This window comes from Carassius gibelio, chromosome A2 (genome assembly GCF_023724105.1).
Source record: "Carassius gibelio isolate Cgi1373 ecotype wild population from Czech Republic chromosome A2, carGib1.2-hapl.c, whole genome shotgun sequence".
Classification (NCBI taxonomy): domain Eukaryota; kingdom Metazoa; phylum Chordata; class Actinopteri; order Cypriniformes; family Cyprinidae; genus Carassius; species Carassius gibelio.
Window position 1 is genome coordinate 4,666,738 of NC_068372.1, and position 18,176 is coordinate 4,684,913.

The following is an 18,176-nucleotide window of genomic DNA, read 5'->3' on the forward strand; positions in this document are numbered from 1 at the left end:
CCCTTAGTTTCTATATTTTATAAGCATGGAGTATCTTTTCATTGTTAGGCAGATGACACTCAGGTATATCTACCTTTGCAGAAACAGGATAAAAGCATTTTTTATTCACTTTTGAGTTGTTTACATTAAGTTTAATCTTGGATGTCACAAAATTATCTAAATTTGAATGAAAGCAAAACTCAAATAATCTGGTTCGGGGCTCCTGACTCCCAAAACTCTTTTGACTTAGGCAATATAGCTCCCTTCTGTAAATCTGTGGTGAAAAACCTTGGTGTTCAATTTGATAGTTCTTTGAAATTTGAAAAACAGATCAAATCCATGGTCAAACCTTGTTTCTTTTATTCAAGATAAATAGCAAAGGTTAAACCATTTCTGTCTGCCAATGATTTTGAAAGGATTATTCATGCTTTTATTTTTGTACAACTACTTTAAGGATTACTGTAAATCACTGTATATGGGTATCAGCCAAGTACTGTTTAATCGTCTTCAATTGGTTCAAAATGCTGCTGCTAGGCATAAAAACAGCATTTGACACAAATTTTAGGGTCATTTCAATGGTTTTCAGTGCAGAAAAGAAGAAGAAAGAAAGAAAGAAGTAGAAGAACCAAAAACATCAAAAGTTAAATTTTTGACAACCGTAAAGGCCAAAACACGGGCACAGGAGGGGTGTCAGTGAATAAATGGGAAAAAAGGAACTTGCATTAATTATTTGTAAAAGTACCTTTGATATTTCATTGACAATGTAAAAGTAAAGCATTACTTCATTAGTTACTTGAAAAAGTAATCTGATTATGTAACTTAAGTTACTTTTGATACATTAACTTACCCCCATTACTGCACATGACTGTCTTTTAGCCTTTTTTGTCCTGTTTGGCAGTCAAACCAACCAAGGCAGTTACTGAAGAGCACAAGACAAACTCATTGACAAGAGAAAAAAAACTGCATTTGCAGCTCCCGTGGCAGGTTGAACATCCTCATATGGTGAAGGAAGGACATCAGCTATTGAGTCATTTCCACTATAGAGACTATTTAGAGTTCCCACTTCAGGTCCTGGGAGATTGTATGCTTTATGTTGAGGGGCAATTCCACTCTTTTCTCCAGTGTTTTAAGTTGTGAAAGTAGAAAGAGATCCGGGTATGAAGATATGGCTGTGTGTACTAAAGCATCCAACTGGCCGTGTTCCTGTAGTGCAGGCACAGGCTCCAAGGTCATCCACATCGGGCTGTTCTCTCATACTGTTGGCTGCATTAAGAACATTTCATCTGCTCCCAGCATCCCAGCGGCTCGACTTCCTCCCGGGAAACCAGGTGGAGTGTTAAAAACACTCCACATATGGTGAAGTCAAGCTGCTCGGAGGCTGCTGGGTGTCTGCTGTGGGGATAGCAGCTCCTAAAAGGCCCAGCTGGTTGTTGGAAAAGGCCTTCTATATTATTGCACCCCAGCGGCTACCTCTTTCTAGAAAGAGCACTGGCCTGCTCGCACCAGAAGGCCATTTTAAACTCCTATTCAACAGCCCCCACCAATATCTCTCTCAGACCGACTCTGGATCCAATGCAACATTTGGTGTTCCACTGCTGTTTAATCAAATTCCTCCATCTGGCCCCAGTTTTCCAGCAGAAAAGGGAAAGGTGCCTCCAACTGGATATTGTAGAGGAAGCCACAGGCTGCAGACAATCGGGTGGCACCGGTATGACATGGGGGCATTTTGTTGGCATGGGTAGAGTCACATGCATCAAAACACTAAATTAGAGAATATCTTATATATCTGGTGTTCCATTCCTCTTGCAGAATCAGTTCCAATGTGCATGAAGGCTGTTCTGGCAGCCTTCAAGTGGTGGCCGTAGCTCAGAAACACTGACATTGCACTATATAGGAATAAACTCTTAAGTAAATCTCCAGTCTTTTTCACATGAGTACTATTAATGTTGCAACCTATGTGGAATAGAGCATTCCAAACCTGAGGTTTCATCTCAGTTAGAATACAGCCTTAGAAGGCAGCTGAGGCAGCTCACTAGGTTATGGAACTTAGCCAAAGTAAAAATGAGAGCAGACAAAAGGAGATGTCTTTTTTCTGCAGTGTCTCCAGGGCTTCACCCTTGATGTGGCGCATTCATCATCATGCCTCCAATATCAGTTATTCAGCGGCTCGTCTGCTTACAGCAGAATTAATTTGAGCTTTAATTACTCTCATCGGTGGAATGCTGATGAAGGCAAGCAAACGGGCAGCTTGGGACGCCGCCGCACTCACTGCACTGCTTTCATACCACCTCAATTCCACATGGACGCATGAGCTGGCAAACAACCGGCAGGCTGGCCGCATCAGGACCCATGGTCTCAGATACAGCCTAGAGCACATGAGAGATAAATCGAATGACAAACCGTATATGCATTACAGGTATGTAAGGGATAAGGCAGACAGCCATAACAGCAAAACAAGCCCAGATAGGGTTATCAGAACCTCCATTTGAACAAGCAACCTAGGAATATGACAAACACACAACAATATTACTATGTTTTATGATCCCTTTTTATCATCAATTTAATCAGTTTTTATTACAGGCACGTGTATTAGAATGTATATGTGTTTATATGAATGGTGACAATGGGTCTGGCAAATGGACCACTCTCAAAAAAAAAAAAAAAGCTAAACGATACATCTTTGAACCTTATTTACCCCTAAGTGGTACATTTTAGTACCTTAAAAGAACATATTAGAAGATTAGAAATAAATATGATATTAATACTTTAAAAGTAAATATTAGTACCTTTTAAAAGGGTTCCACTTCGGCAACAGTGGAAAGCCTTTATTTATTTTGTTATTATTATTATGTTTTTTTTTTTTTAAATGCATGGTTAGTTGTATGAATGCAATGATCCTGTGTTACTATGCATATAGACAATGGAGTCACAGTAGAGCACTTCTTCACTTATGATTGCTGTGAAAAACTAAATTATTTCAGAATATAACAGTTGGTTAGTGCAGTAAATGACTAGTTGATTAGTCAATTAAACACATTTTAAAAAGTGTTTACACAGAATGTATATTTAATATTTCAAAACACCTAAACAAAACCCTACATATAAGAAGGCAAGGGGTCACAAAGATAATTTGCTAAACTTATTTTTAACATGGAATTGTGTTTTAATTAAGCAGAGCATCGCATCAGCAAGGTCGTGGTATTGATTCCTGAACTGATAAAATGTACACCTTAAATGCAATGGAATTCATTTTGTATAAAAGTGTTTGCCAAATTTATAAATGTAATATAAATGTTAATATGACAAAGACAGATATTAGATAAGCCTACAGATAGATACTCAATAAATATCAACTACAAAGAAAATAAAAGACTTTGCTCACAGCAGATGACTTGAAGTTTGACAGTAATTAAAATCTAAGTACAGATCTTTCTGTTTTGTTTTAAAAAATGAACACTAGACCAGAGTTGGGAGGCCAAATATTTCCATTCACATCCAAATAACAAAAAAACATGCAACAAAAAAATTAACTGATGTATATTTAGAACAAATTATGATGTTAATAATAACACATGAACTAATTGAAATCCCTTCTAGCTTCACCTACAACCTACAGACAGATATAAAGCACACACGTCTGGAGGTCACAGAAGAGAGCTAATGGTGTCATGTAGACGGACTTTGCGCAGGTCGAGGTCTGGTCGTGACTGGATGCTCTGACTCCAGCTACAAAAAAATCTCTGCTTAATGAACAGCTGGGTCACCAACGCTTGGCACTTTCATTTTTCTTAATGATAATAATCATTACAGTGTAAGCATGTTTCCCCAAAGTCGGCAGAGTTAGCAGACACTGGCAGGCAACGCTGCCATTAAGAAGCAAGGAGTCTTCATCAAAGAAGTTCACATGCTCAAAGAAAATGACTCTAATCACTAATGAGATCAAACTGCAATTAACACTTCATGCACTTAATGATGGGAAATGCTGAGCATGCCATGCTGGTGAACCTTGAAAATGACTTTAAGTTCTAAATGATTTCCCAAATGAACATACACTTTTTCCACAGTAATGTTTTGTTCAGTGGAACGTTTGTCTAGATACGTGTTTCAGAAGTGAATATGTTAAGATGAAGGATATTATAACAATGAAGGCCTTTGGAAATACAAGATCCAATATCTATTTGCATATGTTACAATTAGCATACATTTTAGGTTGGGTATATGGTCGTGTGAGTATAGACAAAAGTCCTTACCGATACACTCGATAGCTTTATGCAACAAGCATGTCACTTGCTTAATCAAAGCTAGTTGCAGTGATCAGTGAAACCTAAAGAAATAGCATTCTCAATAACCAGATAATTTCAAAATCAGAATTTCAAAAACAGTTAGATTGCCTTTAACAACATCTTAAACATTAGCTTCTTGCTGTTGCAAGTTTACCCAGATACCAGAACTTGCAGTAACAAACAACAGCTTAAAGTAACAAGCAGGTCTAGCAACAAATATGATACTGACACTAGATAAGCTTTAATAAACAAGCAAGTAAAATCCCAATAGCTTAAAAGCGAAGACCTTTTGAATAGCATAGACTGGGGCAGCTTACCTTTACAGAAGAGGAGCAGTAGTGAAGGGGTGCTCTTCTTTAATAAGAGGCAAAGAAGAGCAGCATGCCCCCTTAATGCAGTACAACATACGGTCAGTACTCTAAATTTAGGCAACAGGCAGTTTGCCCTTATCCAGATAAATGTTAGTATTAATAACAACCTTTAGTAGCAAAATCTACATACTGCACGTTTAAAGTATCAAGCACATTACTGATACACTAGATTGCTTTAAGCAGCAGCATACCACTGACTAAAACACAGCATGTAGGAAATAATAGTCAGATAAGTTTAATAGAATAACATTCCGGATAATAGATGAGCCTGAATCAGCAAGCCTATTTCGTATCAGACAGCCTTAAAGGGTTAATTCACCCAAAAATGAAAATTATGTCATTAATAACTCACCCTTATGCTGTTCCAAACATGTAAGACCTGCTTTTATCTTCTGAACACAGTTTAAGATATTTTAGATTTAGTCCGAGAGCTCTCAGTCCCTCCATTGAAGCTGTGTGTACGGTACACTGTCCATGTCCAGAAAGGTAAGAAAAACATCATCAAAGTAGTCCATGTGACATCAGAGGCTCGGTTAGAATATTTTGAAGCATCGAAAATACATTTTGGTCCAAAAATAGAAAAAACGACAACTTTATTCAGCAGTGTCTTCTCTTCCGTGTCTGTTGTGAGAGAGAGTTCAAATCAAAGCAGCTGGATATCCGGTTCACGAACGAATCATTCAGTTCACCAAATCGAACTGAATCGTTTTAAAAGGTTCGCATCTCTAATACGCATTAATCCACAAATGACTTAAGTTGTTCACTTTTTTTAATGTGGCTGACACTCCCTCTGAGTTCAAACAAACCAATATCCCGGAGTAATTCATTTACTCAAACAGTACACTGACTGAACTGCTGTGAAGAGAGAACTGAAGATGAACACCGAGCCGAGCCAGATAACTAACAATAGACTGACTCGTTCACGAGTGAAGAACCATTTGCATCGGTGTTCGGATCACCAGTAGTTCTTTCGGACAGTTCGATTCAATAAACCGGTTGAAGAAAACTGTTCACCGGTTCTTTTGCGCTCGACGTAATGGCGTCATTTGCCATGATTGCCCTTGATTCAAGCCTTCGGTTTACCCGCGCTCATAACACTAGCACAAAATCAGTTCAGAATCGTGATGTCACATGGACTACTTTGATGATGGTTTTCTTACCTTTCTGGACATGGACAGTATACCGTACACACAGCTTCAATGGAGCGACTGAGAGCTCTCGGACTAAATCTAAAATATCTTAAACTGTGTTCCGAAGTTAAAAGGAGGCCTTACATGTTTGGAACAGCATAAGGGTGAGTTATTAATGACATAATTTTCATTTTTGGGTGAACTAACCCTTTAAACAACAGAATTAAAACAAGACTCTTTGTGGTATGTTTAACTGGGTAAAGTTACCAGCATCTCAACACACAGTACGACAGCATGCCTAGTAAACATGTTACTGGACAACTAGCCTGTAACAATGAGCAATATTTGACGATAGCAAATATGCCAACATTGCATCAACAACACTTTTACACATGATCTGCTTTCTACCTTTTCATCCCTGAATGTCTTCACAAAGCTATGTTTCTTATTTCATTCTCATTGCCTTGTGCTGTCACATTAGCACAACTTCAGCAATAAATTTGGGTCAAAGAGTCTATAGGCGCGTTTCCATTACCCTTCAAATTACGCAAATTGAAACTTCTGCTTCTGTCAAGATACACACAAACAGCCTATCAAAATCCACTGTCATGACTTATCTATGCCATGAATGTTTTAGTCAGTTAATGGAAACGCCATCATTTCGCAATACTGTTTTATCAACATTTATAAAATATCGCCAAAGTTTTGTGCTAAACTGTAATGGAATTACATACGCCTTATGTCAATTGTGAGAAGCAGGGCTCGATCAGGTCACTTGCAAGTCTATCGGCTTATCAATCAATCAATGTGGCGAGTTCGCTTTCAAGCTCAAGAACTTGAATCTGGTGAGATACTCTGTGGGAAACCAACCTGTCACTAAATTCCTCAATGAATGCTTCCAATAGAGATGGAATTCGCCGTCTGATTAGCTGAGCAAAGTGATAGCTGCTGAATAATCGCTGAAAGGGCCTTATAAAGGGAATTATGATTGGCATATAGGTAGATGTGGATCAGCTGAGTGTCAGCTGATGCAAGCTTGACTAACTTAACCTGCCAGAACTAATGCTACACTCTATTTCTTTGTGTTGGATTAGCTGGATTGGATTAATTTCACAGATCTGATGCGTTGACAACAACCCAGGATTCAGTAAAATTGTCAAGAATTAAAAATTATAAAATTAGGAAGATATGTTCTGGTAATTATTATTATTTTTTCCAATTTGTCACTGCTTTTAGGCAAAAAAAAATTATATATATATATATATATATATATATATATATATATATATATATTAAAAACAGTATAATAATAATAATAATAATAATAATAATAATAATAAAAATAAAAATAATAATAATAATAATAATAATGTGTCTAAATATCTCTGCTCAATAATAATAATAAAAACACACATACACAAACATTGGATAAACTTTTCACATCAACACATAAAAGATCTGAGCAAAAGAAGCTTCCAGCTCCTTTTGTATCCCCCTCACTGTATTTCACACAAACCTTTGTCTTGTGAATACAGCTGTCAGTACGGTCATATCACAGGCCATTATATGCCCCATCCACATTCATTATTGAAGCTAATGATCCGTTGCCCTCCATGCATCTCAATGAAGGAGAACTACATTAGAAATCTCTTAATGTAGAGAAATATCTTAATTAGTAATTAGAAACATAAAACATTAATCAAAGAAAGAGAATGTTTAAGGTTTGAGTCTCAAGGTGTGTGAGTAGGTGGGGGAGGATTCAATGTGGGTAGGGGTGTAACGATTTAATAGTTTTCTCGATGCATCGATTACAAACCCTGACAATGCATATGTATCGATCTTAAAACATTACAGTAATCGATTTAAAATGCTAAGAATCAAATTAATCGCAATTTCTATAGTGATTGTCGAGCAGTGTATTTGATTTCTTACAGCAAATTAAAAGTAATAAAAAAGAAGATAATTCCTAATAAAAAATAAAATAGAAATAATAATAATTATGATAATAAATTGGCTACATACATACAATGATTGTATTTGACATTTATGTCACTTCTGAAATTATGGCTATGCAAAATATGACAAAATATTAGCTTATACACAATACTTTTAAAGCTCTTTTTTAAAATCTTGGCTTACATACATTTTTACGTATGCCATGTCATGCAATAACATCATTAGCATCTAGCATCTAACAATGAACTATATATATATATATATATATATATATATATATATATATATATATATATATATATATATATATATATATATATATATATATATATATATATATATATATATATATATAACATTTTTTTCTAACCTATGGTTCTCTGACCATAAAGGCTGGTATAATTTGCCCCCTGACTAAGCATTTAAATAATTTAGGGGAAGCATTTAAATAATCCTGTGAATGCACTTAAAGAATGCAGAATCAAATTTAATTGTGAATTGAATCAAATTGAATCATTCTATTATTTGCAAAAATCATTCTTGAATCGAATCGAAAACCTATTTTTGAGAATTTGAGCATTTCTTCAACTACATGCACTTTAAGCTCTGAATGTTTTGATAGTTTTTTTGCAAACTATGTAGAATTACTCTATGTCCAGAGTGTTCAATGGTGGAACTGATGATAATGATCATGTAAATTATGTAATTTTTATTTTTATTTACTTATTTTTTTACTTAAATGTATGACCGTTGTCTCTTAACATTTAGAAAAAAAATGCTTGGTTGAAAGTTATGCATGGCAAAAATACTTTATTGACTGAGTGTTTCCTGCTCGTCTCAGGTTACATGTTCTGTGGATTCATCATCACCTCTCACCAACGCTCCTTAACTCATACCTCACCAATCTGGGCTGCCATCGAGGTCCCTGCGTCATCCACCATCAACCACATCTGACTTTGTTACTACAATAAAACATGTTTACTTGCAATTGCTTCCTTTCCTTTATACCCCGTGACACTCGGTTATTTGATATTAAAGGGGGGGTGAAATGCTCGTTTTCACTCAATCTCCTGTTAATCTTGAGTACCTATAGAGTAGTACTGCATCCTTCATAACTCCAAAAAGTCTTTAGTTTTATTATATTCATAAGAGAAAGATAGTCTGTACCGATTTTTCCCGGAAAAACACGACCGGCTGGAGGCGTGACGTGTGGGCGGAGCTAAAGAATCACGAGCGCCAGTAGGTTTTTGCTTTGAGAGCGTCTGTGACATTACCGTGAGGAAAAAACCATCATCCAAAACAAACCATGGCTTACAGTCAGATTCAGCCGTTTATTTATGATCCAGAATCAGATCCCGAGGCTGAAACTGAACGAGAGCAGCAGCAGCAAGGACTCGCTCCGAGCGGGGCTCGAACCCGGGTCTCTGGCATGGGAGGGGACGCACTAACAAGGAGGCAGAGATATTTTAAGCAGTTTTACTCACCGCCTGCGGTTCCAACACACGATCGTGACCCTTTTTCGTTGGGATTGCATCATCCTTAAGAAATAAACGATACGCAAATCCGGCGTCAAACTGGGCCTTGTTTGTAAAACAAGCATCTTCGAAATGCAGGGAACAAACAAAAACACTTGCACAACTCTGTTGATGCTCCATCTAACGTCACACAGATCCATACTCGAAAAAAACTTTCCGAAACTTGTGTCAAACCAGAAGGAGTATTTTTGGAACAGAAATACCCCTTCAAACGTACAACTTAATTTTTGAAACTTTGTCCATGTTTAGCATGGGAATCCAACTCTTTAACAGTGTAAAAAACTCAGTATGCATGAAATAGCATTTCACCCCCCCTTTAATCTAATTGCTACTGCCAATACATTCACAGACATGCTGCTGGGAGCATGAAAGAAATACTGCTGCTGCACATTTAACATATGAAATAACCCCCATATATAACATACATGAAATCTAGGGCTGGGTACCGAACTTCGATGCCTTTATGGTATCGAACGAAAAACTTAGATACTATGAGTATAATAATGAGTATATTACCGAGCCAAAGATTATCCATTATTGAACATCTCGAATGAATAAAGACTTCAAGTTCATCTGTAAAGCACATAAAGCTATCGTTTGAGTTTATAAACTTCTATTTCATGCCTGATTCGTATGGATCTGCTAACTGAATGCAAAGTGTGAGTTCTAGAAGAATGTTTGTGTCTTGAAGAGCATGTATCGCTCACTAGGAGTCGCTAAATGAACAGCTGCTGTTCTTTTTTTTTTTCTTTTTTTTCTTTCAACGGAGGATCAGTTGCCCTATTGGTTAAAATCCCCAAACTGTTTACATAAACTTTAAATTAATAAATGACATCAAAACAGGGGCATTTGCGTTATGATGTGGTGGGCTGCTGTGGGCCAGAAAGTCCAGGGCAACTTTTTGGTCCCAGTCCGCCCCTGAATGGCGCACCCCTATCCAAAAAGCACAACCAGTTGTATTAATAATGTTATCCTGAGTGTGAAGTGTTACCAGAATTTTTTTAATTAAGGTGAAAAATAAAAGTTTTGTGTTTAAATATTTGTGTTGATGTTGAAATGGATTTTAAAACATATGGTATCGGAAAAAGTATCATTAGGAACCGGTATCGAGACTGAGGTATCGAAATTGGAACCGGATCAAAAGATTTTGAACAATACCCAGCCCTAATGAAATCACCCCATAGCAGATGTGTACAGTTGGTGCTGGGGACTGTGGAGGGTTTATGAAGCACACTGCAACTATTTCAGTAAGCACTAGCTGAGTATTTGAATGTTGAGTAGCAAGCTCATTAGCTGCTGATGTGAAAAGTAGATTAAAACCTACTTTGAGTTCAAACCTATTGGCCTGCGCCATCTAGAGTTTTATGACAATTGTTATGTATTTATTTTTGTAAAAGTCTACATCTGGGACAAAGTTTTATCCCTGTCAGAAGAAACAAAGATGGCTGACCCATTTCAAAAAAGTGCTAGTGGCTAAGATAATAGGTGAAGAGAAACTTTGCACTTTGGCACCTACAGATAAGACTGACCTTTTTCATTTTCTGAGCTATTGAGGCTTGTGGACCTCAGATGACTATGTTGGACATTTCTATGCACCCATATGTATATATATATATATAAGGGCATGACTGAAAATAATGAAGTGATCACTGTATAACAAGTGTATGTTTTGTGATATATTGGGTTTTGGAGGGAAAGAAATGAGTAAAACTTTGAATATATGAAGAAAGAAACATTGCACTCATTTGTGGAAGTGTTTACTTTAGATCTTTTTGATCTTATTGAACTGAGTTCAATTGAGTATTGCACACAAGATTACCCCTTTTTTATATAGCTGGACTAGTGCAAAGAAGCTATAACCTCCATGGACTATTCAGTTGAAGTTTATTTTTTATTTATATTTTTATAGATAGGACAGTAAAAAACCATGAAAGTGACGTGATATACCACCAAGTATGGTGACCCATAATCAGAATTTGTGCTCTGCATTTAACCCATGCAAAGAGCACACACACAGCAGTGAAAACACGACCAGAGAAGTGGGCAGCCATTTATGCTTCAGCGCCCAGGGAGCAGTTGGGGGTTCAGTGCCTTGCTCTAGGGCACCTCATTCTGGGAATTGCCAGCCCAAGACTTAAACCCACAACCTTAGGTTTAGGAGTCAAACTCTCTAACCACTAGGCCACGACTTCCCCGTGGTGCAGATCTGGCACATGTCCACTCGTCTGAAGCACCTGAATCTTATTAGAACATTCTGGATTATTGCACAGCGTTCCTTGACTGCAGCCGGAGGGCATCATGAAGGACTTCAATGAGAGAGTTTACTAATTAGCATCCTGTTCACCAGCAGAGCCCAGGGGGCCAAAAGCAATAAGAGAAACCAAACTGAGCCAAGCTCCAGAAATGCCACAAACACAGAGACCACCAAAAGTCTACAGGCTACATATCAAGCCACATCTTTTAAATAAAAATACACTTCAGCAAAGATTAAAAAAGAATACTTATTATGGAAATAATTTAGTGTACTTTAAAAGAATATGAATGAATATTAGAGCTGAATGTAATGTTTTTGGACACTGCCGTTCATATTTACTGTAATACATTGTTATGTCAGTAAAAAAGTTTTATATTTATTTAAACACATTTAGCTGAAATTAAGATGGTGTATTAAGATAACACCACTGCTCTGTTTATCCACTTCCACTTCTTTATTCCAAGGATTTTCTCCTTTCAGCATGACATCAGCCCACAGCACTGCTTCACACAGAGTGGCCTGCTGGACAACAAATGTGCATCCTACACTGCTCCAAGCCTGCACCAACTGCTTCTCTGTCATCAACTTCACCCACCTTCCTCTGGCTGGGCCGCCCAAGCCTTTCGCTCCCTGCTGGGCAACGGAGCGACACAAGGCTGGATGTGTTTGCTGCTTGAGTGTGAGCCACTGCAATCAGCCACCCCCACCTCACTCCACATGCAGGATGCCCATGTGTGACCGTCCTTGAGAAGGTGGCCCACCAACTTGGCAAAAGCTTTAGAGGAGGATGGAAATTTGCCATCTTTCCTGTTGCCTGATCTCACATAATCAGAAATACCTTGGGTTTATGCTGACAAATCAAATGTTATTGGCTGGATTATGCAAGTAACTCAAACCATCAGTCTCCTCATTTGCACAGAAGCCTTTCTACATCGTCAATAAAAGACTAACCAACTAAACAGCAAATCTAGATTTGGGCCTCAGGGCTTCTGTGGCCAAGACCAGTCCCTACTGTCCAGTTAACACCTACCTCCACCTCCTTACCTTATCTGTCTGCCTTCTGGAAGATGTCTCTGTGGAAATCAGCAATATTAATGACCATTAATCAAATCTGCAAAGCACACCTTTCTACATTTACAAACCGCAAGGCCAGGTTACAAGGACCTACTGGCTTTTGTGCTCATGTTTAATAGCATCCCATTCTATACAGATTTAGAGTTATTGATGGCAATAAAGCAGAGACATGTGCTTAGAAACAACACCCAGAAGAGCATAGTGCCTGCTCCATTACATAGCCTAATAACACTGACAGCTGAGCGCAGATAACCTCCGGCCCCCTGTTGCACCGCATCTTTACAGATGGCCATTAACAGGACAAAGTGTGCCCTTTTTCCAAGGGAAAATATATAAAGCTTCAAATCAGGCCTTTGTTTTGTTTTTTCTCTTTGCAGTTTTGGCACATGCAAGCTGAGTGGGAATTACAGTCCAGATTTACACAAACTCATTGGGAGAGTGCAACAGAACATGCTTCAGAAGAACCAATGGAAGATTGAAAGCTTCTATATCTATTGAAAAAAAGTGAACATGCATCTCTCAAGCAGTTCAAGCAACACATTTTCTTTCCATAAAACACACCAAATTATGAATAAGAATGAATAACGGTAATGAATAAAGAACATAACCACATACTGTAGACCTTGACTAATTATGTTAATTTCCTGACATAAAACACTCTACCCTGAAACTTCTCTGTTCTCTGTAACATTCTTTCCAAACACTCAAACTGAATTTCACCACATTTCAACCCTGCTTTAGCCTTGACTGTATACCAGAAACATAATCCAGTAATATTATTAAAGGTGTAATAAAAAAAACATCCAAGTGGCAAACAAGTTACATGGTCACACTTGACCGCAATACCCCAAAATTGACATTGAATTGACAAATGTTTAGCAATTTCTTACAGATCCAATTAACAGTCTTACCTAGCATATGATTGGCCACGTGTATCTGAATGTCCCATTTACTGTAGAAGACCATCTGACACTTGATGCACTGGTAAGTCTTCTTCTAAACAGTGGGCGAAAATAAATATCAAAATTAAATTAATAATGTTGGGCAATTGATGCTGAAACAAGAAAATACTCATTCCTTGTATTATGGTATATGTCAGGTTTTTCAATCCTCTAGGTAACACTTTGTTTTGATGGTCCCCTGAAACTAACAATCAACAAGTTAGCTGACCTGTTGTTGCAAAGTTACTTATAGTCATCATAATGTCTAAATGGGACCATCAAAATAAAGTGTTCAAATAAAGTGTATTCCTCCTCTTTAATTGTGTAAATGGTACAACCCAATAAAAACCTTTACCAACAATAACTATCACTATTAATGTATTGACGGCAGATGTACTGAACATGCACTATATGATTGCTATAAGCCACATCTTACCTCGTCACTTTGGCTTGGGCTAACTCTTGACATGGGGGAGCCATCAGGGGTCCGTAACAGAGCAGCTTCTGGTGTTTGGTCTCTGTGCACTGTCTGTAGGTGTGCTTGAAGCTCTACCTCTGACTCGAATTTAACATTGCAACTAGAACAGCGGGTCTTGGTAATAGAGGGTGATACTGATGAAGATGATGAGGAAGACCGGAGAGCCTTTCTCTTCACAGGACCAGGGCTAAGGCTCTCCCCTTGGGTCCATCCAGCAGCAGGACCCATTGAGGTTTGAGCCCCTTGATGCAACAGTTTCCCTCCATTTAGGGTAAAGTTCTTGCTACTAGCGGTATTGACACACAGTGTGCAAAGACCATATGTCAAACCATTAATTTCAAGTTTCACCAAGTCCTGCTTAGAGTGGAACTCTTTGAGACATGCAGCACACTTAACGACTTTCTGACTTTGACTATGTTGAAATTCTGTTGCAGCTGAGAATGCAGTTGGTTGATTTGTAGATGCCGCTCCAGTTTTTTGCATATGAAAGGTACCATGGATCTTGAGTTCTACAGTTGAGGTGACAGTCTGCATGCAGACCACACAGCGGAAGCCAGTCAAAGAATTGTGCAAATCAGGATGCATCTGACAATGTTCCAGGAAGTCTTCCTCACTCTGCAGCGGTAATTTGCAAATCCGACAGCTTCCAGTGTCCAGGCTTTTGCTGTGAGTGACCTTGTGTTCTGTAAGAGTAAGTAGGGAAGGGAAGCGCTCTCCACAAATGGGACACATGTAGTGTTTAACAGGTCCTAAGTGTGTTTGCATGTGCTCCCGAAGTCCTCCCTCCGAGAAGAATGTTCTAGAGCAGACATTGCATTTGTGGTTTCCCTTGATCATTTCTGCCTTTCTTTTGTGCATAGCACTCTCTCCTGGTCGAATGTTATGATCACGAAGTTGGTGATTGGTTAGGAGGGACTCCATGGTATAGGATGCACCACAGATGTCACAGCTATACATGACCTCTGAGGTATCAAAGTCTTCCTCGCTACCATCTCGACTGTTATGAGACTCCCACGCTCCAGTGCCTCCGTGGCTGTTGGTCAGAAAGACCTGTAAGTCTCCATCATCTTTGGCAACTGAATCACCGCTACCAGAAGTGGATCCATTGGTGTTGCAATTCTGGGTCTTTCCCTCAGACACACAGTGCTTTTCACAGAGGTGACGTTCTAGCAGATAAACAGCATGGAAGGCTTTGCAGCAAAAGTGACAATTGTACTTCTTGCTATGGGTGGTAATATGACACTGAAGCTCTACTTCTGTGCCAAAGGATTCACCACAAAAGATGCAACGGTGTGAGCAACCCTGATTTTCAAGGTGACTATGTTTGACATGCATTTGAAGGTCAGCCTCATGCCTGAAATCCCAGTTGCAAGAAGTACATCGGTATACCTTTTTCTCATTACTGTGCTTCACTGCAAGATGGAGTTGAGTTGACACTTTAGAGTCAAACACTTCCTGGCAAAGAGTACAGCGAAAAAACACAAAGGTGTGCATATCCAGAAGGTGCTTCTGCAAATCATCCACAGATGTGAACTGCTTGTCACAACTTTCACAGATGTAGTATGTGGACATAATGGTGAAATGAACAGTCACATGTTTCAGAAGAGACTCCTGGTTAGGAAAGTCCTTGTTGCACTGTGGACAGGTTAGCTGTGGCACGACACCATCAAGGTGGGTCTTTAGGTGTGTCTGGAAAAGGTCTAAACTGGTGTACTTAGCACCACACTGGTTACAAATGAACTCACTTGAACATAAGGAGGTGCTTTTCTGTTTGAATAGTGAGGCCTGTTCTACAGAGACTGGAGATGATGGGGTGAGAACTCGTAGAGATCTTCTCCCATTGTTGATATAATTCAGAGCAAGAGGGATGTTCTTGTGGTTCTCCTTTATGTGCTTGTTAAGCTTCATGACACTGTTAAAAATGGGGGAGTTGGTACAGTAAGAGCAGGAGAAGATCTCCACAATGGGATCTTTTGGAGTAACCACTAGAGGAGAATCAAACTTTACGCCAGGGTCACAGTGAGTCTGTCTGACATGTTCTTCTAGAGTGGCCTCAGTCAAAAATCCCATAAAGCACTTGGGGCAAAAGAATGCATTGCTTTCTTTAGTGACTGGATTAGGAAAGCCATGGGAGCACCGTATGTGCTCTTGCAGAGCATTAAGATCTCTAAGCACCTCTGGGCAGAAATTGCACTGCAGCAGGTCATCGGACAGGTTAGTCAGTACATCTGCGGGATCCTTGGCATTGTGGATCTGTTTCAGGTGCTCGTTCAAATTACAAAGTGATGGAAGGATATCCTGGCAAAATTGGCAAGTATGAGCCTGCTCTGGCTTGTCAGCATGTTTGGTCTTAAGGTGAATCTGCAGCACGGCAAGGCTTGAGAAAACTTGTTTGTTGCAGTAAATGCAGCTGTATTCGATTTTTGGCTGTTTGGCAGATCGCCCATGCAGGTTGTTATGAGTGGCCCTCTTTCTTCTCCCACGTGTCTTGGGCACTGTAGAAGCAGCTTCCACCATGGTTGAACTGTCAACAGAAAGATTAGAATCTGGTGTAGTGCTTGAAACAGAAGTATAACCTACAGGCAACACATAGGGGCTATTGCTGGACTCTGGGAGTTGGTGGATATCCATGTGAGTGTACAGCTCCTCTACAGTGGGGAATTGCTCAGAGCACACAGTGCATGTGTTGCTTTTTGTATCTCTCCCATGCACCTGATCAATGTGGCTCAGAAGTGTTCCTTCATCACTGAACGGCTCGTGGCAGTAGATGCACTGCAGACCAGGTTCAAGACTCCCTCCGACAGGAGAAGAGCACTCTGGGTGGCTTTCTGCAATGTGCTTCTGCAGTTCCTCAGGCATGTCGAAACCCTCCTCACAGCGGCTGCATTTGCGTGTCTCTTTCAACCTCCACTCTTTAGGGGACCTTGTATCCGCTCCATCCTTCCCACGTTCATGCACCTGCATGTGTCCGTGAAGTGAGTTGGTGGACAAGAACCCCCGGCGGCACACTGGGCATTTATGGGGCTTGTTGGCAGCATGCGTTTTCATATGGATCTTTAGATGGTCACTGCGTGAGAAAGCAGAGTCACAATCTCCACAATGGTACTTTTTGTCACCAGTGTGAAGCTTGATGTGTCGGTCACGGCTGCGCTTGTGCTTGAACAAGCGACTGCAGAATGTGCAGCTGAAGGGAAGCTTATCTCTGTGACTCTGCTCGTGGCACGTAAGGAAGCTCAGGCGACTGAAGGATTTTGCACAGAACTGGCATGGGTAGGGTAGGCCTGCACCTCCATCATCCTCACCATATTCATAATCATCGACATGGCCTGGAGAAGTGTGGTCTTTACTAGATGGCGACGATGTAGGCCAAGAGCATAATGGGTCATCTTCTATATCAGTTCCATCTGTCAAAAACACCCAGAAGATTAGACAGAATACATTACCTTTTAAACAAAACAAACCTTTTTTGTGAGACATCTCTCCATTCAAAATGATATTAGCTTTTGTGTGATAGAGTTAAACTTCAAGGCAAGGTCCATTACACCATGTATTCCAATAATATTTGCTTGTGTACTAATAATTAAAGCTACTCTAACTATGTCTTTCAAACTATCATGCACCATGAGTTCCCACAGATAATATTTGTTTTGCATATCTGTCATCATTTCTTTCAGCAAAAAAATAAAAATAAAAACTTTTTTTAGGAAGATTAGCAGAGTATGTTGTAGCTATCTGTGCCCCATAAACTGCTCTTTGTATGCAAAATTGTATTTAATTCTGCTTTGAAACAATGTATATCTTTATGTGTCCTGTAGAACTACATGACTTTAAAACAAAGTTCAGTCATCTTTTTAATCATTTGCTCTTGTGCATGTGTGAGTGTATCTAATGCATTTGTGGAGATTTACTTGAAGTACATACCCAACAGTGTTTTAAATCAATTCAAAAGTTAACCAGCCACAGAAATATAAAAAAGGGCCAAGTTGGTCAACTTATTAACTAGTTTTCTGCTGGACGACAGTGATATCAACTATTAAGTTTGATATTTGTATATTAAACTAATTGAATATGCTTATAGTCAGCGCTAAACTAAAAGGTTTATTCTCTTAACTCTTTACATTTAAAGCATCCACCACAGCCATCAATGCACCACTGTATAGATTCTCCACCTTCAA

General features: G+C 39.1%; 1 protein-coding gene across 3 annotated transcripts in view; it reads right to left on the reverse strand.

Annotated features, from left to right (window-relative positions):
* LOC128024135 (zinc finger protein 521) overlaps positions 1-18,176 on the reverse strand; it is a 73,666-nt gene that overhangs the window by 18,668 nt on the left and 36,822 nt on the right. For 2 of the 3 annotated variants that reach the window (XM_052610697.1, XM_052610699.1), the window contains exons 3-4: positions 13,960-17,405; positions 13,494-13,578 (exon numbers count right to left, since the gene is read on the reverse strand). In XM_052610697.1, the coding sequence (XP_052466657.1) occupies positions 13,494-13,578; positions 13,960-17,405 (3,531 nt within the window). The remainder of the gene's footprint in view (positions 1-13,493; positions 13,579-13,959; positions 17,406-18,176) is intronic. The other variant, XM_052610698.1, reaches the window with a different exon arrangement.